Here is a 26,880-nt window from a genome sequence, read left to right on the forward strand (position 1 = left end):
CTCACCAGTACATATCACCGATAGATCATACAGATCCAAGCCACAGTCGAAACAACGTTAAGCACGGGGTGCTACAACGCTAAACACTGTATCAGCATTCAACCGTGTTTGAATCTGAAAAACACATCTGGTTCACAGTCTAAATCCAACTAAATGTAAACCCCAGGAAGAAAGGAGGGAGCTCAGGAGCAAACAAAATAGGAGGCAGATGGCGAGAATGAAAACACAATTTTTTAGATTATGCAAAATGGCCTGCTAAAGGGAGAACACAGGTGAAGATGGACCCTCTGGCCCAACAAACAGGAGGTGGGTTTGAACAGCAAATCAAACAAGGCGCAGGGACGTGTCTTTGGCTTGAGAGGTTTGCCATTTAGGTACAATTCCTCAGGTGATTTTCACCCTACCATTCAGAAGGTGCCCAAGTCACCACTGGGTGCAATTAGGCAGAACTGGCACATCAACCACAATGACTAAGTCTGTCGAGTTTGAACACACAATTCAGAATGCATGAGTCTTAGAGCACACAAAGGCAGTCACTTAATTACTAGTCACTTAAAGTACATTAACAAACCAGAATTAAGTTCCAGCATTCCCCAATCTGTTAAGTGACTTCCTGGAAGAGCCGGTGCAATTTCCACAGGGAACCCGATGGTTCGAGCATTAAACCTTGTCAAATATTTATTCAAATCAACACTTGTTACAAAAATTAATTTGAAAAGGCAAAATATTAAAGGTGGCTCTTTCATTTTCAAATTGAACGCGTCAACAATTTAAAAGAAGAACATATACAGAAATGTTACACTGCTCTAAAGAGCATGGCAGCAGAAATGAAAGTGGATTTCTAACTTGTTTTAGTTATGCAAAATTCACACCGACTACAAAATGTACTCATTTGTCATCGAATTTCAATGCAGAACTGCTTAAAAAGCAAAGAAAATGCAAGCCGATGCAAGATCCCTTAGGAGCAGAACTCTGTGTTCTTTGAGTGGAACACTGAACATTTGTAGTAACATAATTAACACCTTGGGGATAGTTCAAGGAGCCAAAATTACAAAATAAATTACACAAACAATATTCTCAACCAAATTTTTAAATTTGAGTTGACTAAAGAGGGGCATGATGATATTCCAGGAAATTAGCCCAGACTCACAGGACCAAAATGAAAGTGTTACCTCCTTAATGAACTCACTGATTGGGTGGATACTTTCTGCAACTTCGTGCAAATTGAGAGACCTTTAAAATATGCCAGTACGTTAATCTAAGAAGGCGCTAGCTACTTCAATTCCTATTCAATCAATCATCACTTTTCTACAATTAATATGTTATTTTATCAAGGTGCTACCCACTGCAACTCCCACCCAATCAACCATCAATGTTATACTATACATTTTAAGAAGTTACTCCTTTAAGGTGCTAGCTTCTTCAACTCCCATCCAATCAACCATGGCTGTTCCACCATAAATTTCTAAAATGCTGCCCTTGCTACGAGAGCCAATCGTATTTCCTATAAAAATATACTGTACCAATCAGAATAAGGGGGTATGAGTGACAGGTCTCTGGTGTTAAAGAAAACACCCCATGTACCACAGTTTGAAAACTGCCTTAGAGTAAACCGTGCGCTCAAGATTAACTCCCAACTAGAGTACGAACTAATAGTGAAATGTTAGGTAAAAATGCTCTCGGAGGCAGTGTTAAATCTGGATTATTAAATTATAAGGAAAACCAAATAGCTAACAGCCATTTTATACTGCTTGTACTTATCAGCAAAACACCCGTGCACTATTGACTCTGAAATGACAAAGTACAGGTGAATGTTAAACGCTGACTGCCTAGATCTGAAACTAATTTCATTGGTGAAATTAAATCTACATTTGGAGAAAATACAGAACTATTGCCTCATGATGTTCTGAATCTAGTTTAAATGCGTGAGTCAACATACATTTTAAGGGGTGACGGAATAATAAAAGAGAACTCTTTCTAATGTATTTAAGACAAAGCGTCACTCCATGGAGTAAACATTTTAGTCAAGGTTTTATGCATGTATTAATGTCCTCATCACTCACCTCGCCACAATAAAGTCTTCTGCAGGCAGTAGACGGGCGACCTTGATGAATATATGATTGAGCGCAGTACAGAATCCACACCACGGCGCATAATAAAGAAGCAGGACGTCCTACAAGAAAAGGTGCAAAAGGCTGTTAAGCATGTAATCCAAAAAGAACAAAGCTTGCAGATACTCAAAAGAAAAGACCAAGAAACCAGATCAGTCCTTTATGGTCCAGGAGACATACCTGGGACTTTTAAACCAACAGGCTGGATCAGACACTCATTTTTCAGTATACAACATGCTTCTCAACAGAGAGCAGTAATGAAAAAAACTGTAATAGTGTTAGAGACAAAATAGAGTTCTGAACTATGGAGCACTCCCCTAATACTGGAAAAGTGGACTCTTAGGGTTCTTCCTTACCTCGCCCTAAGGAAGTAAGATGGCGACTCCGTGAAAGATGCATTAGGGAAGTAGAGCTAGCTAGCATTGAAAGTATTCTGATACCAAAACATTCAAACCCTCTGCTACAGTGGATATTTCCTCTGTTGTGGAATATTTGCACTTTTTTGCCAAAAAGCAAATTGGGCGGCACATTCTGTGGCCGTACCAATTTGTTTTTGGGACACAGATTAATGCTGTCAAGGCAAATGATTAATCGTCATACCTGTAGTTTCTATAAAACATTTTTGATGTATTGTATGGTTTTAAAACAATAAGTGAACTGAAATAAGATTCACCTCGTTACTTCCAGTTGAAGACCTGAATACAGAAATTTGTCAGTGAAAGGTGACTCGTTAACCTTTGTAAAGAGTCTGCTTTTGCACAGCACCATTCTTGTCTTTTGGTAGGTTTTTGGTCAATTTGTTGAAATCTACAAATTATGCAGAAGATGGTGGATTATGTAGCAAGTGCGGTAAATCTATGATTTTGCAGAATACACCACATCTGCCAAATGGCAGGATTCCAGTGGCTCTCAGTCTTCGGTGGTAACCTTTTATTATGCTTAACTCCACAAATTTAATTGGGAGTGGAAAGTGCTTTTTATGTTCTCTTTGTATGAATTGCAATGATTTTAATTAATTGTGCAAATAAACATATATATCTATCCACAAATGCAGAGTAAATTTACTGGAATTGGTACGAGCGAGGACACACAGCTACAATATTCAGCTGATGTGATTTTATCCTCATGGGCAGACAATCCATTCTTTATATTGACATTCATGGAGACAGCTTCAGTCACTGAAAAAGTATGTCCCTTTTCAATGCTGCAACACTGTCTCTCAGTTTTGTGACAGAGAATGTTTGCTACAATTTTGAACGTGAAGCAACATTGAATTTTCAGGACTTCACTACACCACGGTTTTCAATCTGTGAAAAACCCTTTTGTAGATTTCACAAAGTCCCTCAGTGTGGCAAGAAGTCTCAGCGATCGAGAGAATGAGTCACAAACAGTGAATTGAAAAATAACAAATGGGTCGGCTCCTCTCCAGAGACAAACCAGATCAGCCAAGCTTTTTTCGATCAATTTTAAATATCAAATTGTACCCTTGCTCTTCTGATTACAGGGTACCTCATGTACACGGATTATTCGGTAAAGAGCGCGATCCAGGGTCCACAAATAGGGTAAGCCTCAAAATCAACTTATCTGCTAAATAGTCACATTTAATTCGCCATGGGGAAGGGAAAAAAGAAAAGAAAGAAAAAGAATTTCGACACCCAGAAAAGTACCCCTTTGAAAGGTAAACAAACATAAGTGTGAGATGAATAATATGATATTTGCTGATATTACAAGCGTCAGCAATATCTATAATACTTGGGATTCTTTGGCAGAGTATGAAAAATGCAGATCACAGAGAAAGGTACCTCTGGAACCAAAAGTGAACTAAATAACGCTTACTGTGCAACTTTCCTCCACCGAACAAGTGGAAGAACATGTGCTGTAACACTGTTGAACGCCAAAAGTTCAGGCATGTCCAGTACAATTCCAACATATAATTTCGCACCCAGTGCTCTAAAAGGACATTGTACAATTTCTTCTGTGTTGAAGACCTTCAACCGAAGGTCTATATACACACAAAGTAGAAGTGCTCGGAATGAAATGAGTTAAATTGCTTTTGTATGGTTGTCCTATTCAAATTGCCCCACATATCAATGGACATTGCTTGGAACACACTTTCTGTAATGTCATTTTTTATCAACACTGTGCTAAATTCTAATATGAACAGTGAATGGCCAATCTCAGATGTCTACATTCCCCAGCAAACAGTACTACGTATGTGGATATATGTCACAGGATTGGAGAAAGCTAAAGAAAACTGTAAATCGAGAGTGATAAAGGGTCAATTTTTGCCCAATTTTATAAATGCATGTAGTTTTATTTCTGAATGATCCCTGCACTAAAGAAATGCTGATAAAAAGCACACATTAACAGCAGACTTACTAATGAATCCAAACGTGGTTATGACTTGCTTTGGTTTCCTATCTAGAATGCCCAGGAACCAAAAAATGTTGCCCAACGTACATCTTGCCATGCATATCGACCAAATTCTAAATAAAATCGGCTACTAACATTTAATGTCCACTGCACTTCATTTAATCCATTAAATGTTATAGTCAATCAATTCTTAGAATAAGCGCTTCATGATAACCCTTTTTCCCAATATTTACCATGACCTAATTTACAAAAAAGTTTTAAACACTTTATATAATCTCAAATTCTCCAGTGAGACACACATTCAGAAACCTGTCCTCAGACCTTAAGTGAATGAATGAATGAATAAATCAATCAGGTAACATTTATAAAGTGTGGCTTGCCACCTGCGAAGGGATCCAGGTGCTTGCTGCAGGTCTCATTCAAAGAGCCAGGTCTTGACCCTGACCCTTCCTGAAGTCGGTCAGCAAGGTCAAGGTGCGGAGGTGAAGGGGGAGGGTGTTATAGGCTTTGCTGGCAAGATGGGAGAAGGTGCGTCCTCCAGTGCGGCCGTGGTGCATGCGAGGTATCTGCACGAGGGCGAGGTGTGCAGAGCGGAGGTTCCGGTGGGGGCAGCATGAGGGGCAGTGGAAGTGTAGCTGCAGGATCAAGTAGGTGGGTCTTTGGTCAGAGAGGACTTTGTAGGCTTGGGTCAGGAGCTTGAAATGGTATCTCTTGTGGATTGGGAGCCAGTAGAGGTCTTTCAGGTGCTAGGTGATGTGGGTTCTCCAGGGCAGGTTGAGGATCAGTCCGGCAGCTGCGTTCTGGATCGTCTGGAGTCTTTGCATGAGTTTGGTGGTGGTGCCTGCATAGAGTGTGTTGCCGTAGTCTGGTCGGCTGGTGATTAGGGCATGCATTATGTCTTCCTGCTGCTGATGGGGAACCACTTGAAAATCTTTCAGAGCGTGTGGAAGCAGGCTGATGATATGGCGCTGACATGCTGTTTCATGGAGAGTTCGCTGTCTAGGATGATGCTGAGATTGTGGGCATGGCCTTTCAGCGTAGAGGTAGGTCCGAGTCCTGTCGGCCACCAGGAGTCGTTCTAGAGGGCGGTGAACTACTATGATTTTCAAGATTTGGAATACAATTCTTATACAGCACCGGTTTCCATAGTTTTGGTAGTGAATAAATGGAGTTCAGGGTTTTAAATCTTAAACGTGGCCATTATAATGTACACTTGGGAGTTTTTTAAAAACCCTAAATGACACACATACTTGCAAATATCTCAACTTATTGCTGCACAGGAAGTAAAAACCTAGAATTTTATAGTTAGACTACTTCTGAAAATGGCACTCTGGGACTTTCCGTAAAATGTCTCAGAAACAAAAGAGACTGGAATTATCTGTAAACTCCTTAAGGCTATTCACTTATTGGTTTTGGTAGACAAAAGCAGACCTCTAGTCATACAGAATTTCCAATAACCTTATCTACACAAATAAACGAGTCTGCATGGCCAACACTTAATAAAAACTCGGAGAAATGTATGCATTTTGATCCACAAACCATAATCAAGCCAAAAGCATTACATTCCTAGACAATGACTATTTGTTTGGACTAGGAAATAATAACACTATCAAAGCTGCTTATACGAACTGACTTAACCGGAGGGATACATTCCAGTGATAATGATAAACTGAGTGAATAATTCAAACAAAAAGCCTGCTTGGCAGACACAACAATAGAATCTTTCACACAAGGTTAACACCAGCTTTTTGCTGGTTTTACTGGCGAGCACAAAATGAATAAAATAAACAGATAAAAAATAGAGTAAGAAAACATGTAAAACAGGCACAAGTACAAATAACGTATGTATGTTACAGTCACACTGTCTTAACACGGTGTAAATCTGGCCCTGCCAATACCAACTAGATACCAAAGTCTCCTTACTGTCTCCGCCCCACCAAAGGCTGTGACCCTTACTATGGTGCATACACAGTCTTCCTTCCCTTCTCCCCACTGTTCTTGTTAATATCCTTCCCCCTTCCTGTGTCACCCATCTCGGTTAATCACATGGTTCCTTTGTAACTACAGTTTTGCTGTGTAGATCTCATACAAACAAACACAAACCAAAGTCAGTGCTTAATTTGTATCGGTGGTTGCAGGTGTTGGTTATTTGGGGATCGGGACTTATTATCTATCAGTCTTTGAACCAAAGCTGGAGAGAGAAAGAAAGGCAGAAAAGGGACGAAGAAGGAAAATAATTTTGGAAGAGTGGCAAATTAATAAACTGGAATAACAACAAGTGAGATAAAGAGAAAGGAAGTGTAGCCTGGTGGAAGAAAGAGGCATGAGGTGGAATTAAAACGAGGCAACCTTGGTATTCAAAAACACTGGCATTTAGCAGCACCAGCGTCAAGATCTTAAGAAAAACTTTGGACCGATGCGCTTTTTTCCCTACCAGACAAATGCACCAATTTTTAGACGACTCCCTAATAGATCTTTAGACTGGCAGGCAGATGGCCAAAACAGAACGCATTTTCAAAAAAATTGGCGATGCCCTTTAGAGTCTGCAGTGGGCTCTGGGCTATTCATGAAATCTGCCCATTTTTGGGTCCAGAAAGCATGTCAAACCCCCTACTGCGTTTTTATATTAATCAAGAAGAATCTCCTGTAAAAAGACACAGTACCATAAAAGGTTGAAACTTACAATCTAGCTTTAATTGACCATTTTACAACAATCTGTACAGAGTTACAGGAGGCCACACGCTGTAAAAGATTAAGAATAAATGGTGAAATTTATCTCCAGGAAAAATGTTTCCTTTTTGCTAATCGAGATCTCTATCTCCGAGCTCGACGCTCAGAACACAAAGCTCCCTTTCACTCGAGGAGATGTGCTGCTAGAAAACGAGTAAATTAGGACACACGAAAAACAGAACGAGTGTTACTGCACTGGTGTGGCATTCACCACTGCTGGGTAACAAAAAACTATGTAAATCGAAACAATGGAACAAAGCTATCCACAAGCAGTAACTTTTGGCAAAGAAAATAACTTCGCAAAACTAGAAATTTCCTGGATTAAAACCAATAGAGCTTTCTCAACAATTTACACTCCAGACAAAAACACATTGGGAGGGCTTTATGTTCTAAAATGTAAATTGGGGGTAAATTATGTTTTGAAAATCACCAATGCTGCTAAATTCAGGGTGGAAAAATATTAAAGCTAACACAAGGAGATGATGGCCGGACCTCTGTAACTTTTCAGAAACACTCACCCCCAGTCACAGATCTGGGTTGAATCCATCATCATTATTTAGCCCACTTCAGACCCAGCTATATGCAAATCAGTCTTGACCCTGTGCCTCATGGGAACAGTCCAGCCTGAACTGCCCAGCCAGGATTTCCCTGAACCGGAAACAAGCATCCTGGGACCGGTTTCTGGGTAACACCCTTCATCAGCCAGGCTAGCTTGAATCCAGTGGCAAAGTGAGCAAGGGACCCACATCTAGGCATAGCCTGCCAACTTAGGGCGAACATTAGATATGTTGCACCCAGTTTCACCACCACACTTGGACCGAGTCCAAAACAGGTGTGCAGTAACAGTATTTCCTCCAGCGAAGTTTGCACCAGATTTCACCCCCACACTTGGAACAAGTTCGTAAGAGATGTAAGCTTAGTAGAAAAGCAGGCCCTGCAGGAGAGACTGTGCCTTTTCACAAGCAAAGGAAATATGTGAGGGCTTGTTTTATGTACTGAGGTGAATCAACATCTGATTGGCCGAAGTGTGACATATTAAGCCTAGATGTTGATTGCATGCAAGAATCAAGGTAAATCAGAATATGGTTTTCCTATCTATGTTGCTGGTATAACATGGGTATGACACGCCTGATCCTCGACATCCCTCGGCGCAGCCACATCACACCCCACCTGAGAGACCTGCTCCGGCTCCCCGTCAACATGAGGATAACCTTCAAACTCCTCACCCACGCACACAAGGCACTCCACAATACCAGACCAATGTACCTCAACAAACGACTCAGCTTCTATACCCCCACCCGCCAGCTTCGCTCCGCCGACCTCGCCCTCTCTACAGTCCCCCGCTTCCGAATAGCGAACTCCGGCGGCAGATCGTTCTCCCACCTCGCCGCCAAGACCTGGAACACTCTCCCCATCCACCTACGGCAGACCCAAGACCTGCTGACCTTCAGAAGACTCCTCAAGACCTGGCTTCTTGAGCAGTAGCAGCATCCCATAGTGTGCATTACAAATGTTATGATTGATTGATTGATTGATTGATTGGGTGTGACAGGATTTGCTGCTTGGTGCAAAGTGGAGTATGACTGGCTCGATTGACACTATGAGTTACTTAGTCAGCTCCAGCTATTGTTTTAGAAGTGGAAACTGGGGAGCATACATAAGCTTCTGTGAGTTAGTGACTGAGGGAGGCAGCTAATGTTCACAGCTGCCAATAGAAGGTATTTTGCTCAACATATTACTGGACAACCGACAGAGGAAGGCCCAGTACAGCACTGTATGCACGGATGGTGCCTTCTCATCTAGCAACGCAAGAGAGATGGGGTGGGTCACACAAGGAAACGAGGGATATTGATGCAACCAACGAAGCAGAACAGTGAGCATGGTGGTGGATGTGCCAGTCTGTCTCAGTCTCTCAGTCTGAAGAGAGAGCTCCTTTCTCCAATCTCCACAACACTGGGTTTGATGAAAAGTGTGTCCCTCTAGTGAGCCTATAGACCCACCTTAAGGCCTTCCTGGAAAAAAACGAAGAGTGATTAGCCTCTTAGGAAGTATATAAGTGACCCCTATACCAGTCATAGATTACGTAAAAGACGACCAATTCGTTCAGATGAATAGAGAACTATATTTAATATTCTATGTTAGCACAATCCTAGACTGTTACTAGTAGAAAAGTTCAGTGAAGACAGATAGTCGACGCTATAAGGATGGAACTGAAAGCCTTTACTAATCAGTCAAGTAAACAGAGTGCTGAGATCTTTCGTGCAGGAAGCTACTTGGACTTTCAGAAGTATCAGTGCAGAGTGATACTCTTCCCTTGTGAATGAAGAGGACCTCCCTGACATTTTCTGCTCTGGCTTCTGTATCACTCACAGATCTGAATTATGTTAGTTTATAATGAAATAGACTGCTATGTTGCATGTATACCCAAATATGTTTGGTAAATTCAATTTCGAGGCTACTGTTGAGGTAAGTCAGGTGAGAGACAGGCCAAACAGTTAGCTCGCACTTTGGAGCCTGCAGAAGGCTTTCTCTCAAAATGGCGGAACTGATCCTGGAGTAGGTGTAAGGACTTTCTGATATGTCTTTGACATGGACTCACTGATGATGTATCTGAGCGCAGCAATGTATGACGTTACAACGTATACATTCACAACGCGGTATTTTACATCGCGTTCGTTACGCCTTGTGCTTGAGGGCGCTGTACTTAGGAATAGTATGATTTACTATTCCAACTCCAGCCTACGTTACAGTAGGGAAGGTGTTGGAATAGTAATTCATACTATTCCTTAGCTTAGAGCGCCATCCAGCGCAAGTCGTAGTAATGCCCGCGATGTAAACATACCGCGGTGTAACAACCGCATTGTGAAGGTCGTTCTCCAAGCGTAGGGGAGAACTGATTAAAGTATGATGTTCGGCATCATTGAACTAGCATCATCTTAGGCTTGTACATTTTGTGATCTCAAAGAATGATTGAAAGGATGGTAAGGGGGAAATATGTGATTATTATGGGTTACTCGCAGTGGAATCATGGACTTTTATTGTTTAAATACTAAAAAAACAATAGTTGGTCTTCACAATGTTACTGAATTGTGCAAGTAAACGTTTTCAGAGTTTCTTCTTTATTGTATCTGAAGAAAACTGATTGGCAGATTTATTGATAGAATTTGAGTGCCTATTTGTCCTCTTATCTGCTTTCCACTTACTACGTATTACCCCAGGAGCACCTCCCCACCCTTTAATCTCCTTTCCACTGTTCATATTCTTTTTTTTTGTAACATGCACACCCAATGCAGAAATATGACCAAACCTAAGTAAAAAGACTTTGGAAAAAAGACTAAATAGTGGAATACAATTTATGATAATACCAAATTGAAAGGAAGCCTATAGACTATCAAGCTGTGCAGAAGAAACAATTTGTAGGGGTTATATACTTTGAATAAAAAGAAAATTGGGAGAAGGGGATCTGGGGGGTTATCTGCAGAATAGATGGGAAAAAGACATAGGAAAAGGCTTTCTGCTACTCTCCTATCTTCAGAACAAAACAAGCTGACCCAAACAGCATAAGTACCATGAAGAAGGGACTATGAGGCAGGAAGATTGGGAGAAGGGGATCTGGGGGGTTATCCACATAATAGATGGGAAAAAGACATAGGAACAGGCTCTCTGCTGCTCCCTTACCCACAGAACAAAACAAGCTGACCTAAATAGCATACGTACCAAGCAGAATATGAGGCAGGAAGATCGGAATGACTTTTTTTTTTGCTAGGTGAGCAACAAAGATGTACGGTGCAACCTAGAAATAAAACGTAACTGATAAAAAGTTAGTAGGAAGAGGCAGCGATCTCAGAATATGTTAATAATGAGAATATTTACCTGAAACTGGGCAGTAACCCTTCCAGAGGGTTACAAAAATATTGGGAGGGATACTGAATAAGGCAGAAATTAATGGATGGGTAAGTGTGATAGCTAAAGGATATTTAACCACAGATTATTCTAGAAGAACAAATTTATACATGTGAGCGAAAGTGCTTAAAGATCTCTGGGACCACACATTTTGTTCTACTGTACTGGACTAAGGATCCCTACATGAATATATAGGTGAATATACTGACAAATTCCTGCAACCAATTGTCAAGAATATCGAATCATGCTTGTTTTTTTTACAATTCTCCATAATGTTGCTCTACAGCAGCAGCAGACGAACATCTTATTGTGCGAAATCGATGTCAATGCACTATATGCCCCTATTGAAGCCACACTCTCACTGTGCTAAGAAGGAAAGTTTAGGCAGGATAGTGATGCATGTAACTTGCAACCTAGTACTGACAACTTGAGATTGGTTTGAAGATTGCATGACCCTGTTCAATCATTAAAAGAGATCATTGAAACTAACTTGGATCTGGTAAATTGGTGTCCGTCAGCGGAGGCTCGAGGTTTGCGGGTGGTGGAAGCTTTCACTAACTGTAGTTCAGGGATTAGGAAGGCACTCCTGAAACCTGCCAAGCTTATGTCTGATACTCCCAGATGGTTCGACTCTGAATGTTCTGCTGCTAATAGGGTGTTTTGGTTAGCATTAGTCTCCAATCCTAGGGACCCGGCTTTAGTGACTTTTCTGCTTAAGCAATATAAAATAACCATTGCCAAGCGACAACAGGAGGTTGTTACAGGACAGTGGATAGCTCTAGCTCAGGTCTCACAACTTGGCAATAGCAAGTCATTCTGGGCCTGTATGGCTGATTTAAAGCGTATTACTAGGTCATCTACCTTTATTTCGTGCCATATTGTTAGCAGTACATGGGAGGAACACTTTAGCACAATATATGCAGCACCTTTATCTCCTGCCTTTTTTACTCTAGACTACTGCTTAGTATCTTGCTTTCGGACAACATTAGAGGAGGTAGAGAATGCTGTTAGTCGAAGTGTGGGTAACAAAGCGCCGGGCCCGATGGGTTCAACTTTAATCTTATTGAAAGTAATACCTCTCTATGGGCCCCTTTGCTCACAAATGTTTTTAATAATCTTGCTTATTCTCCTCTACCTGAAACTTGTGGCACTTCAATAATTGTCCCTATTTTTAAAAAAGGGGATCGCTCATCCCCCGGCTGATACCGGCCAATCTCACTCATTGATACTACTGCAAAAATACTTGGCAGAATTGTCTATAATAGGATTATTGCTTTGGTGTTAAAGGGGTCTTTCTTACATTACTGCCAATTAGGGTTTAGGCACAAAGTAGGAACCATTGAGTAGTGTTTCAACTTAAATCTGGCCCTTGTAAAATACACAGTGACGAAACAGTCTCCCCCTAATTTAGCATTCATGGAGCTTTAGTCAGCATTTGATTGTGTTAACCGGGCCAAATTATGGCATTTACTAGCTGCACAAGGTTTGGACACAGTCTTAGTTTATTATTTTATCTATCTGCATGAGGATATGAGGGCCAGGATTCACATTCGCACACAGGGCGAGGTGTCTGGGGACACTGCAAGTCACCGTGGAGTAAGACAGGGAAGTGTGTTGCTCCCTCTTTTATTCATTCTTTATATTAATGATTTACTCTCTCACTTAATACGCGCCACTCCTGACGTACCTGTTATAAAAGGCAGACTGCTCAATAAGCTCCTCTACGCGGACAATGCAGTACTCATGGCACGCACCCCCAGGCATTGCGCTTGCTGGTCCATGCTTTTGTTGATTTCATGTCTTCCCTTGATCTTCAGACTCATTTTACAGAAATCCACATTATGTCTTGTGGCCCCAAGTGTCGTTCCCTTTCGAATATGTCTTTTGGCACCCACTGCGTGAGTAGTACTAATTATTTTCCTTATCTAGACATTATTTTTTCAGCCTAGGGATCCTGGTCGCCGAATATTGCCCTTAGCACCACCAAATTTGAATCGGCTAATGGGTCGGTATGTAGTCTCGGCAACCCAAAGGTGAGGAGTCCCTTGTTTTAATATTACAGATATATAGATCACAATGTCTATGCATTGCCATGTATGGGGCTGAAGTGTGGGGGATTTCTAATTACATGGCCATTCAGCATGAAGAAAATAGGTTTTGCAGAACGCTTTGGTCTGCCGTAATTTCATCCTTGCATTTTATCAACCATAAGGAACTTGGGCATATCTATATAGCAGACCTCATTAGGGTGCAGCCAGTCTTGCTATGGCTTGCCGTCTGGTAGAATTACAAGGCTGTTTTAACTAAGAAGATAATAAAGGACTCTTTCTCCCTAGATAAGGGACTTTCAATCTCCTGAATTACATTTGTAAAGGACGAACTCAGCAAAGTAGGGATGCAGAGTATGTTTAATGACCCATTAACTTGTGAGGGTGTAAATAAGAAAGTTGTGACCAAAGCACTTTATAAACGCGAAGAATCAAGGTGTCTGAGGGACATGGAGTATAAGACTAGTGTTGATGAATACTATTATTTGAGGGAATCTGACTGCAATACTGACTACATCAGGCTAGCTCGTACTCGCTGGGAGTGTTCTTTGCTTTTCCGCTTTAGATCTGGTACTATGAAATATTTGCTTTGTTTTCCCTTGGGCTAAGTACAAAATCTTGAAATCAAGCTCTGTCCTTGTGATAATGTACAATCTATACTTCATTTTATGTTTTTCTGTACATTTTATGCTAAGTAGACTAGATTATTTTTAATTCCATTTTAAAGAAATATTGTTATGATATTGGTCAATGTAGGCCTGCTTTTAGATTTCTACTGCTGCTCATAAACGAGGAAGCGTTTTTTTATATCGGGTCCTTTTTAAAATCTGCTGCACGTGCAGGCAGGTCTATACTGTTTTAAAATGTGTGTTATATTATTGTTTGAACATGTGCAATGTCTGTGCTGCTATGACTGTTATTTTATGTTGCTTTGTATACTTTTATGGATGATAGAACGCATCCAAATAAAGTTGTATTCATTGATTGAATGAAATGCCTTGATCTCACTCATCAAGAACCAAAAGTGGTAGAATGGGCCCTACTGAATAATCAAGTACAAACAAATAAAGTATTCATCGTGGAATTGTTACTCTTCTCAATTTTCCAGTTATTTCAAAAGGAAGAAAGAATACTATAGAGTGAAAGCAGAATACCACTGACTCAGATTTTGTGGAGCTCCAAGTTATGAAAACATTTTCATGGTGAAATGTGAATTCAACTAAATTTACATGGATGAACAAAGGTTGAGTGGATTGATTCTCTACAAAGGATACATTGGTGAAATTTTTATTCTATGGAGGGGCACTAAGGAAGACCTAATCAAGGAAATTACAGAACTAACCAATAAAAATATGTTTATTAAATTCAACTATGTAAGTGATGATGAAGAGATGCTCTTCTTGGATGTCCTCGTACAAATCGAAAACCATATCATTACTACCAGTGGTTACAAAAATATAACACACAGAAACAATATACTCTATTATGGGAGTTTCCACCATGGGCCTTTAAAAAACACTAATCCTACTCGCAACTTATTGGGGTTAAAACCTATAAATTGCAACAAAGATAACATGAATAAAGAAAGGACTGTCCTCAAACAAAAATTTCAAGAAGGAGGTTATTCATCATCGCTGGTACATGAAGCTACATAGAGGTCGAGATCTATGAATAGGGAAGACCTAGTAAAAGCCAATGTCAAGAGAGACTGCAAGTAAAGCAACCAAAAAGGTAATTTTAATGAATTAAGTTATTCATGAACTAGAATTGGATTTTATAGGCTTACATAACACTACTAAAACCATATTCACTTACCAAAGAACTAAAAACATATGAGATGATTACAGAAAAAATAGTAAACAATGCAGCAACCAGAATGAGACAAAGGGAGATGGAAACAGTTAAGACACGAGAACACACCCCTTACATAGTTGTGTAGATTGTAACAATGTGAGAATGCAACTATGTGATATACCCATGCAATGATAAGAATATATTTTTTTAAAGAAAAACTACATGTGACAAACAACTGCATATACTGATTAAAATGCCCTTAAGGGCTTCTATATGGGGGGCAAAATGAAGCGGATGATAAAAATGTTGCTAAGTAAACACAAAAGTTATATAGGAACAATACATTTAAAAAAAGATCTGCAATCGGTGTAAATGTTTTCACCCAAGGTCACAGTATTAGTCAATTGAGATACCAGGTACTGGAAACAATGCAGGAGAATCCAAACATGATAAACATAGTCGGATACTACAACGTGAGACACACTGGATAAAGAAACTGGACACACCAACTAAAGAACCTAAAGGATATATTTGAAATGTTTTGCTTTTTGTAATATGTGAACACCTGTTACAGACATTGTTTACAGACTGACTTATTGGTACATTGTTCACAAATGGACTAATATAGGTAATTCACGTTTCATCCTACTTGAGTAATGTTTGTCAAGATTTTTTGTAAATGCTTGTACTTTAGTTCTTTTAGATGTGCATTTAGTTGTTTACATTCATGGATTATTCTCATAAAATATAGTGGATTGCCATCTTCTTTCAACTTTATATTTATATTGATCTTTTTTCAGGAGCTGCATAGGTTTCATTGATTTATTTTAAGTGCCATTATTCTATTCGATGCATCTTCTGATTTTCGCTTGGCCACATGCCAGCTGCACACATACCACATTTACCTCACCTTGATTTTATTGTTTTGCTATATAGCTTTTTTCCCTATTCATTCTCATAATTTTTCTTTTCAATTCACATGAGCACCAGTTTTATACATACTTACATAGGAATAGCCCTTGACATATATATATATATATATATAGCACTCTCAGCCGGTTTTGGTAAATGTTTTGAATCCTCAAACATAGTGCTAAAAAGTAGTATCTATGTGCTGTACTTCATTTGTGTTTAGGACATTCAGTGAACACCACCCAGTTACTACAGCGTAGCCCTTTTTTTGCTGTTTATTAACCCCGCGTTGAAACCTCAGCCCACATTACCTAAACTCTAAATATAGGGCTGATCCAAGATGATATTTCAACTTCTACTAACTCTATGAGTTATTTTCTTTGTCATCTGTCCATCAATTTTATATCTGAGCCCGAGTGATTAAATGTTGAAATATGGCACAGAGTCGAGATGCTGCAGAAATCTGATTCTCCTCATAATCTGTCAATTCAAATTAAACATATGAAGATATTCAAATATAACACTGTCTCTTGGTTGTTATAATGTTACTTTTGCAGGGACTGTTACTACTGATCAGTACAACTGATAAAACGTTCGAACATTCGCCCATTCGTAAGCTCACTTTGCTTTAAGTTCAGAGGCTGGATTTATATTTTCCACCTTTCACAGACTCTCTATTTCTCTCTTCAATATATGGTAATCAATATGGCTCTCACTAACCCATGAAAAGGTCTCACAAATTAAATTTCGACAATTCATTTTACTGAAGTATGGTTAGTTTTATCTTCCACACAATGATTAAAAGTGTTTGCAATTTCATTACTTGGTCAGTCTACTGTTTGTACATGAATACTAACTTACTGTTTCCAGTCTTTGAATTATTGTTGTCAATTATTTTGGTTTAAAATTGGAGTAAAGTTGTACTATAGTTCATGGTACATTTTTATTACAGATTCTTCAGCCTGACAAAGGACCGGGATTGGTACAAAATGCACTGGGGAAAGTGCTATTGATGATTTGAAAACAGGTTGGAAATGAACAAAAATGATAATTCATACAGATATGAATTTGCTAAAATGGTTGGAAGAATTCAACTCATGAAAAACCGCATCACAACAGACACTTAAGGAATGATCAATATTTGCAATATGAGGTATAAAATCCAAGTACCGTATGAATAAGAAAAGTCATAATGCATTATGCCTACTAAGTGTACATTAGAGGACTGCCTTCAATACTGAACAGAACAGGTTTTGATATTTGGGATATATGCCACACAAGGCATATACAACATCCAGCAACTGATTCAAAACAAGACTCTACATCATTCTCAAAGGACACTCTGGATTCCTATCCTTAATGTTGAATCTGGGCCATTAACTACTAAGATGAGGCAGGAGGCATTCTGCACTCAGTCCCTTTTTTCATTCTTCCTCTTTGCATCCCTTTCCTATACTATCAGTTGCATTCCCTATCGTTTCATCAATTACACAACCCTCTGTTTTGTGAATAGACTAATTTTATATGCAGCATAAAATACTACCACAAGTATCTTGGAGTTTTTTGGAACAAAGCTCCAAAACTCCAGAGGGGCAGAGAGGAGAGGAGGTATAGTATACAACCTCCCTACCTAGAAAACACCCAAGGTATTCCTTTTATTGGTGATGGTTCTGGTATGATTAAAATGAAAACAAATTAAGGGTGTATGCGTACATGGAAATTATGATCCTACTATGCGAGTCAACATATTTCAGCCCAATTTTCACTAGGCCAAAGGATCCAGGGCTTTCATTAGGACTATAAAGGAATGTGTATATGCCCCAGGGTGAATCTGATTCCTATACAGGTCTGAGTTATTAGACTCATAAATCACAGACAAGACATACAACATGTAAACGTATATCATATACTTTTAAGCAAACATTTTGCCTTTGATTTTTGCATGGTTTCCCACTTTGGTTACCTGGAAGAAGGAAAATGACAAAACAAAACATGTATTTTTGCAAACGTATTTGCTATCCATGGCTCCACGTATCAGTATAATGCTCATCCTTCACCCCACTATCAATTTGACATACTCTTATTTCATGCAACATTGAAAAACAGGACACATCGTTGTGTACACTACTACTATAAGTGCACTCCTTGGTATCGTCCAGTGCACGCTCGTGTCAATCGTATCTCTATTCATGAATGTATGTTTCTACATCCATGCAATAGCTTGTAAACAGTATGAACTACACATTTCCAGACAGCGTACCTACCCTTGCTATGTAGCCTACTTGCTAAATGTGAGGAGTGAGGACCATGCCTATGTAGTCACACACTAATAATTGTAATCAGGTGGGGGCGACAAGTTACAGTGTACAGTAGCGTAAGGAAGGAAAAGAACAAAAGTAATTTATAATTAGTAGATCTCCAGAAGCTCTGAATTTATCGCCAAAGCCCTCGGTGTCGATTTTGCATTACGGCAAGCCCACTTACTTCAAGAGTAACAGGACTCTTCTGAAACTACTCTGGTATGCGTGGGATCTCCTCCCCAAAGCTACTTTTCGGAGCCGCATGAGCTCCATTTAAACTCCTTTCCGTGTGGCTGTCCGAGATAATGCGTTCCGTATTGACGCGTACTATGTCATCATGCAGGTCAGATCAACGTGTAGCAAGGAGGCTCACGGGAACTGTGGCTTCCAAACCGGGCGCAATCTTAATTTGCCTCCGTTGGCCGCATCGACACTCGGTTATATTAGGAACCACCATTATGTATTTGAAACATAAATTAGCGAGAAGAACCAGAGGCAGAGGGAATGGGGACAAGGAGCAAAACCAAGGAACCACATACAGGGACAAGCACAACATCTGTTTAGTGGTCAATCTCACATCAGAAATGTTGACAGCAGGTGAGATTAAAGTATTGAAGAGAGGACTGGGTTTCATGCCCATCAGTTTGTTAGATAAGTTTGATTTACGCTGCGAAGTGACAGAGTTTTAACAAAAAAGTCAGATTAAAAGCTTTTTTTCCAAATAGTCCTCCAGTGAACAATAAATATACGGACTTAAAACAAAAGTCCTTTTTTAATCTCCCTAACATTGCGATACCATCAGAGATTTTTGCTTTTGAAGAAGCAGTCACTAAAGATATTGAATCCTTACACCCGTAGAACGTCTTACCATAACCCATCTAAGGTAGAAAGGACCGGTGTTACACAACTAAAAACAAGAAAGGATTGTGTTATCAAACAAGCACATAATAGGTGGAGCAATAGTCATTCAAACAAAAATAAGTACCATGAGGCCTGAATGACCCTACTGAGAGACCAAGCAATTATAAAGTTCTAAGTACAGACCCTACCGCATTTTTAGGTCTCGGCTAGCGAAGGCTGCGCTTGCGTAGTCTTGCTTGCGAGATTTAATGTTTTTCAGAAGAGGGGCTTGAACCCGCCCCTCTTCTCCCCTATTCTCCATTGGCTGACCTCTTAAATGCTGGTCAGCCATTGGAGAAGAGCTTCGTCCATCATTACAAGCCCCGTCTTTTTCGGATTCGGGGGCGTGTTTTTTCACTTCTTTCTTCTTTCCTTTTACGCGTGGTGGGCGTGTTTTTTTTGGTTTTTTTTTACCGTCGGAAGGTTCGGCCATTTTTTGTACAGTCGGAACGGAGTGGGACGTGGGGTCACCTCTTCCTTGCTGCAACGGTGATCTCGGCGTTTCCTGGCGCTCGAGGACATGTGGCAGATAAGTAACCGAACTCTGTCTTTTCTTTGCACTCTTATTTCAGTCTTGTCTTCCATTTTCATTCTCGTAGTCCTTCTTCTCACTCTTCCTCCGCCATCACTTCCTCACTTCTCAATATTGTTTCGCAATCCCCCTCCCTCTCTTTCTGTCTAGCAGTTCTTCTCTTACTGAAAACCTTGACTTCAAGATGGGGGTCTAACTCACTTTCCTCTACTTTCTTTTATTTGCTCCCCTGTGAAATGGATCCAAAAAAGAAAATCATTTTTCCTGGAAATTTCGTATTTTAATTCTAAGGTGCAGCATCTGGAATAAAAGGTTAAAAATAATTAAATAAAGTAAGACAGTGGTAGCAAACTGGCCAGATTGATTTTATTCACACCCAAACACATTAGCGCCACTTTTACAGAGTTTGCCAGTGGAGCGCTATTTTTGATTTCTTGTCTTTGTTTTCCCTGGGCTTGCAACTAGTGCACCAATCCTGGAGGTACTGCAAAGTGTGGATTGGAAAAAAAAATGTGTACTGCGGCTCTGCGTCCAGGGATGTGGTCTTTTTACCATACTGCTAACGTTTTGTAAGGATATCAGCAATGGACATTGAAATGGGACCATTCAAGGCCCCTTTCAGGCAAAAGCACTCACTGATTTCTGAATAGTGAGTGTAAAAGCATTAAGGTAACAATGTTGTTCCTGCTTGCATTTCACATGGTTTGCTAAATTTTGCATTCCCCTATGAGTGTTTGCTTTTTCCAGGATGATGTTACTTTTTTCTGTAGGCCGCATATTGTTCTTGTCTATTGCGTCATTTAAATTGACCCTCATCCAGGTGTTTATAGCCAGCAGCAATTGGGTTGTAGTTCAAGGCAATGTGAGTTTTTCTCAGTGGGACAGTATGGTGTTCAGTGGGGGAGACGATGTGGCACTATGGCCAGAGCTGATGAATTTGGAACTGGGGAACCAGGTTCAGCCTTAATAACCAGTCCACCAGACGACTCTCCTGAGAGAGCACAATCCCATGCTAGACCTTAGAAGGCTTCGCAAGACCTTAGAAGCGCTGGTGTCTTAGCACCAGCAGGTGGACCCTAGCACTGGCAAGTCTGGGTTAACCTTCAAGGTTTGTCCACCACAATCCATACTGAAGGTCACCTCCAGTCTTGCTAGCAGGCCTATGAAGCAGCACAGCCAAGAACAACAGTGACTCGGTCACTGAGGTCACAGGAACCTTGAGAAGGGCCAGCTCTAGGGCAGTGCAACCGGTGTGACCGGGCGCTGACTTTGGGTGGAGACATTATGTTTGCAAGTAAATTAAGGTTTTAAAAGCGCTTGCTGCCTCCTTCCTGGCCTCCAGCAATTTTCGACAACAATAAAAATGTCATGATGATTCTGGTGTTTAATGTTCTTCCTAGAGAAAGATCGGAGTTTTGTCTAGTGGAAGTTTTGACTCCTGGAAAGGTAGCACATAGGGTTAATGTGCCTGCAGCAAAGAACATGTACCATGGAGATCACAAAGTGCACATAATGTAAATAGGTCAGTGGGCTACTGCGCGTGTGTGTAGGTGGCTCTGTGGGTGGCTCTATTTGTGTGTGGGTTGCTCTATGTGAGTGGCTCTGTGGGTGGCTCTGTGTGTGTGGGTGGTTTTGTGTGTGTGGCTCTGTGTGTGGGTGCAAATGCAATAGGTCTCGCATTTGAGAGTGATTAAGCTATTGACATTGTAAATAACAAGGCCGTTTCTTTAAATGTTTTCAAAACAAAAACATAAACAAAAATAATGTCATGAGCAATGCCAATAGCTCTAACTTTAACAATGCCGAGACCATTGCATTGTAAATGCTTGTTAGAGAAAGAGATCAGAAACCTTGTTGAGAAGGCTAAACAAAATGGGTGGATTACACACAAAGAGAGGGAGTTAAGTTAGCTAACAACCCTAGAACACCATACTTCTACACTTTACTGAAGGTACGTAAACATAGTCTTCAGGTACCAGGTGGGCCCATTGTCTCAAGGATTGGCTCTATCTTAGAGCCTCTATTAGAGTTTCTAGCCTTGTTCCTTTACCCTCTAGTCCCCCAAATGCCTTCTTATATCAAAGATACTAAGCATCTACTAATAATCTTGGAAAATATACAGTTTGACCCTGAAAATCATGATGACTCTCGATGTAGAATCTCTACACAACCACACCCCAAGAAGAGGGTATCCATGTAATTGGAGATTTACTATCAGGAAGACAGTGGGATTTTAAGGCACCAAAAGAATGGGTAATTGGCCTCATGTACTTGGTCCTCACCAAAAACTATTTTGAGTACAATGGCACAATTTACCTGCAAAAGACCAAGACATCAAGAGGCAGAAAATGTGCTCCTAGCGAGGCATGCCGGTACGTACATAATTCTGAGATGGCACATATGTGGTCTGACAATCCGTTTAAGGACCATGTGATTATGTGGTGACTGTATATTGATGATATACTTGTTGTTTGGAAGGGGAATGATAAAAATGCAAAGGACTTTCTTAGTTGGTTGAACACACACAACCACTTCTTGAATTTCACCATGACAACTAATACCAATGAGACACCATTTCTCAATGTGAAAATATTTGGAACAAGCAGCAAAAAAAGACTAGTTTGTATAGAAAACCGACAGATAAGAACATCCTTCTTGATTTTGAGAGTGGTCACCCACAATCACTCAGAGAGAACCTCCCTGTAAGACAGTTCCTGAGGATCCGTAGAATCTGCTCTGGCATTAAAGAATACAAAAAGGAAGTGGCTAGCCTATCTGGCAAGTTGAGGGCCCAACATTATCCTAAAAGAACTATTGATAGGGCTAACGTAAGAGCAAGCAATTCCAAAGAAAAGCCCTGCTGGAAGAGAGCCCAAAAACCACAAACCACTAATAACTTGAGTAAGCACATACAATAACCCATATAATGCAATGAAAAAGACCATCATGAAACACTGGCAAATCCTTAACGGTGGGAGATTGCAGTACGAGAAACCACTGTTCTTTTTTAAGAGAAATTTTAGCCTGAGAGACATTCTTATCCACGCTAGACCTGAACTGAAATGCAAGGCACCACAACTTTATGGGATCTTCCCAAAGTTACAGGACATTTCCCATGTGGGAATTGTTCAGTATGTGGGTTGACAGCAGCAACAAAGACGGTTGACCTTGTAATGGTTACACCTTGGGTACAACGCGGGCACAACATATGTAATTCTATTAATGTAGTGTACATGATTAAATGCGCCTGTAACATGTTCTACATAGGCATGACCTCGAGGAAAGTCAAGGTCCGTATTGGAGAACACCGTAGCAATATCAGGTGTAAACGTAACACTACACGCCTAACAGCACATTTCATAGAACATGACCACTCAGAGGATGATCTATTTTGGACAGTTATAGAAAAAATATAAACAAGATATAACATGTCCAAGACCCTACTACATCATGAACAGAGATAGGCATATAGACTACGTACGCACATCATAGGATTCAATGATGACATCCAACGGTCCGAGCTTAAATCAGTGCTATTGACAAAAAACAATCATGTTGACATAGAATGAATGTGCCCTCATTATTATTTTTGACTGATGAACATTTCCTGATATATACACCCAACACTTGGATGTACTTACCCTGCAAGGCAACTACGACCAGATTTATGACAAATCTCTTGTCTTCCCTCCATGCATACTGACAAATTTGCATTCATTAGCTGTATCCATTTTTAATTCTTTGGATGAACAAATAAATACAGACAGATTATTTTATTTTGCACATCTTACTTAATCTTCATACAGTTTCCAAGTGCCAATAACATAAGTTGTAACCCCTTAGTATACCTCACCTACACTAAAAACCTCTACATAAGAGATATCCCCTAACTAAATGTTCTTTATATACCATAATGAGGGCCCAAGAAAAAATATTGCTCGAAGGTAAACAGATAAAGTGTTTTATGCGTATCATTTATTTTTCAAATACATAATGCTGGTTCCCAATATAACTGAGCGTCGACACCGCCAACAGAGGCAAATTAAGACCGCATTTGGTTTGGGAACTACAGTTCCCGTGAGCCTCTTTGCTACACGTCGATCCACCCTACCTGAAGACATAGGATGTGCCAATGTGGAAGCTGGTCTCCTGGGACTGCAATATGGAAGGGAGTTTACAAGGAGCTTTTGTGACTCCAAAAAGTATCTTCAGAGAGGAGATCACATGTGGACTAAAGTAGTTTCACAGAGGCATGTTACTCTTGATGAAGTAAGTGGGTTTGCCGCATTGCAAAAACGGCACAAGAGGTTATTTGGAGATAAAATTGGAGCTTCTGGAGATTAACTAATTATATAATACTATTGTTCTTTTCTTTCCTTACGCTATCATACACTGTATGTTGTCACCTACGCCTGATTCAATTATTAGTGTGTGAATACAGAGGCATGCCCCGCACTCTTCCCATGCAGCAAGTAGGCTACATACCAAGGGTAGGTTTGGTGTCTGGACATGTGTAGTTCGCACACTTATAGTACAAGCGTGCACGGTGTTGTGTCCTGTTTTTCCATGTGGCATGAAATAAGAGTGTGTCAAATTGATAGTGGGGTGAAGGATGAGAATTAAACTGACACATGTGGAGCCAGGGATAGCAAATATATTTGCAAAAATACCTGTGTTTTGTCATTTTTCTTCTTTCAGGTAACCAAAGTGAAAAACCCTGTAAAAATCAAAGTAAAAATATGATCTTAAAAAGTATGTTATATACTTACATGTTGTATGTATTGTCTGTGATTTATGAGTCTAATAACTCAGACCTGCATACAAAACAGATTGGTACCAGGGCATATAAACATTACTTTTTAGTCCTGATGAAAGCCCGGGCTTTGGCCTAGTAAAAATAGGAGCTGAAACATGTGGATTCACATAGAGAGGGCGTACGATCATACTTTCCACATAACCTCTTATTTTTTTCATTTTAATCATACCAGAAACACCACCAACAAAAGGGATACCTTAGATGTGTTCTAGGTAGTTTTAGCATAAGACCCTGTTAGAAGAAATTATCTTAAAGGGCTCATTTAAGAGTTGAAAGGAGCCTATCCTGTTTTTTAGGGACCAGGATGACACCAATATGGTGTGTGAGGGTCTTCTAAACAACACTGAGGGATGTCCTGTACCAGGACAGTGCTTCACTTAATAAATAATTTTAACCCGCAGCTGAGATTGGCCAATACGTACATGTAGGACACTTGAGGTGATAGAGATATACAACATATATACACACACACACACACACGCATGTTGCTAAAGTTCCATTCTTGAAGTGTCCTCTCCCCACTGAGCGGTTATATCAGTCACACTAAAATCCTCTAATAATTTCATTTCCCACCCCATTATCCGATACAACAGTGTATCCTACAAACTGTGCAGCACACTAACAAAAATCCCAGTCAAACTTGCCGCTGTAGTTAATGTTTTCCTCCTTTCCGTGATCAGTTGTGTTCGCCATTCCCTGGACCACTTTAATGACTGGTCTCCATCAGCATTATCAATACATTCCCATGAATAACAGTATAGGGGTCAGTCTGCTTAGAGATGATCCCTTTACTCCTAAAGAACCCCTTAGGCAATACCTTCAGGCTTTCGTATTTTCAAGTCAATTAGCAAACAATTGCTTATCTCTGCAGGCAGTCCAACTGGAATCAGGCAAAAAAACAACTCTTTCCATTAGAAATATGTTTCTATTTGAATAAAGAAATGGACGAATCCGTCAGTGCCTTTAAACCGGACCAGTGGTGGTTTCTTCCAGGTCATTTACAATTGGTCTCCTCAGAGGGTCTCTAGATCCTTTCCTTTCCGGTTTTCATGTGTTCCTTCACCTCTACACTATACCATTCAATTAATCTGATGGAGAGCCTGAGCTACACAACACTCCTTACATTTCTGAGTGAGATAAGTGTCACCAGTTAATCTCAGAGCAGATTACACCAGAAATACTCTAAAAAGAAGCACACACATAAAATGAATTAACTTCATAATGCCCTAATCTAATATCCACTGGATACACTCAGACACATTATGAGCATTATTGGCTAAATGGTTAAATATGGTGTAACTTACAACATTTTCTTCATGCCAGTCTAAAGGGGTAAATTAGGGTTTGAGGGAAGCCTGCAGATGCATGGTGTCCCTGTGCCATTTAGAGATTGTGGATCCACTGAGTATCCAACAGTGGAGTTTCTGCAGGTCCGACAAGTTAAACACTTAATCCGGCAACTTGTCCATCATAAGACCACATGGTCATTTTATTAGGCATGACAACCATCAATCGTCTTCCTTACTTAGGACCACCAAGAGAGACGGTGTTCCCAAAGAAAGAAACTGCATAATGGCCCAAACGAGCAGGAAGAAATCTCACTAAGGAGCCTCACCACTTTGGAAAGTTTCTTGTTGCAGTTCAAAATACTGGGGAAAGTAGGCATGGCCCACACTCAGGAAAGCATCAGTGCCATCAATGTAGCAGCTGGAGTGGCAGCTCCAGTGAAGTCAGAGATCCCCCCACGAGGTGGTATGAAGAGTGATGGACACAGAGTCTGCTGATCAGGCAAGCTGCAACTAGACTTTAAATGGGGTCCTAAGACTGACACCCCCTTGTTCTATTGCAAAATAACACTAATATTAAATGATTAATCTGTTGATAGGTTATACTGTATAGAACTCCCATGGCATAATATGGCATGTTTGCAGACATCAGGAGAAAGGTCACCTAGCATTCTTACATCTAAGTGCACCAACCTACAACTAGAATTCAAAGCCCGAGACTCACTGAAAATTCTCTCAGGCAAGATTCTAGCACACCAAAGTGCGTGTCACCATAAACTAAAGTCCAGATGAAGCAGACTGCAGTTTCAAGCAAATGCAATAACCGTCCAGTAATGCAGTTACATTTACACCTTTGGAAGAACGAGCCAACTACAAATAGCTTTCAGATGAGGAAACTCCTCCTACAGTTGTAGCGAACTAGAAACACAACACCGTGTTGCTCAATTTATCAAATCACATGGTCTTTGAAGGGGAAAAGGAATAATTTAATTTATTCATACTCTTCAAACTCAGTCTCTTGCTGGAAAGGACTAAATGGAGTTTAGAAGAACCCAGTGAACTCACCTGGCATTGTCCTCTGTAACCGCTTATGTCTATGTACTTATGCAGTGTTTTCTCTACTCTGCTCATATGTTCCAGTCCATCATTGCAAGGTTTGACCGCAAAATATTGTT

The 26,880-nt window shown here is 40.2% G+C and overlaps 1 protein-coding gene across 1 annotated transcript in view; it reads right to left on the reverse strand.

Annotated features, from left to right (window-relative positions):
- TXNDC11 (thioredoxin domain containing 11) overlaps positions 1–26,880 on the reverse strand; it is a 440,118-nt gene that overhangs the window by 48,718 nt on the left and 364,520 nt on the right. Inside the window, exon 10 of the mRNA XM_085632134.1 lies at positions 2,064–2,173. Within this exon, the coding sequence (XP_085488260.1) occupies positions 2,064–2,173 (110 nt within the window). The remainder of the gene's footprint in view (positions 1–2,063; positions 2,174–26,880) is intronic.

This window comes from Triturus cristatus, chromosome 10 (assembly GCF_964204655.1).
Source record: "Triturus cristatus chromosome 10, aTriCri1.1, whole genome shotgun sequence".
In the NCBI taxonomy this organism is placed as follows: domain Eukaryota; kingdom Metazoa; phylum Chordata; class Amphibia; order Caudata; family Salamandridae; genus Triturus; species Triturus cristatus.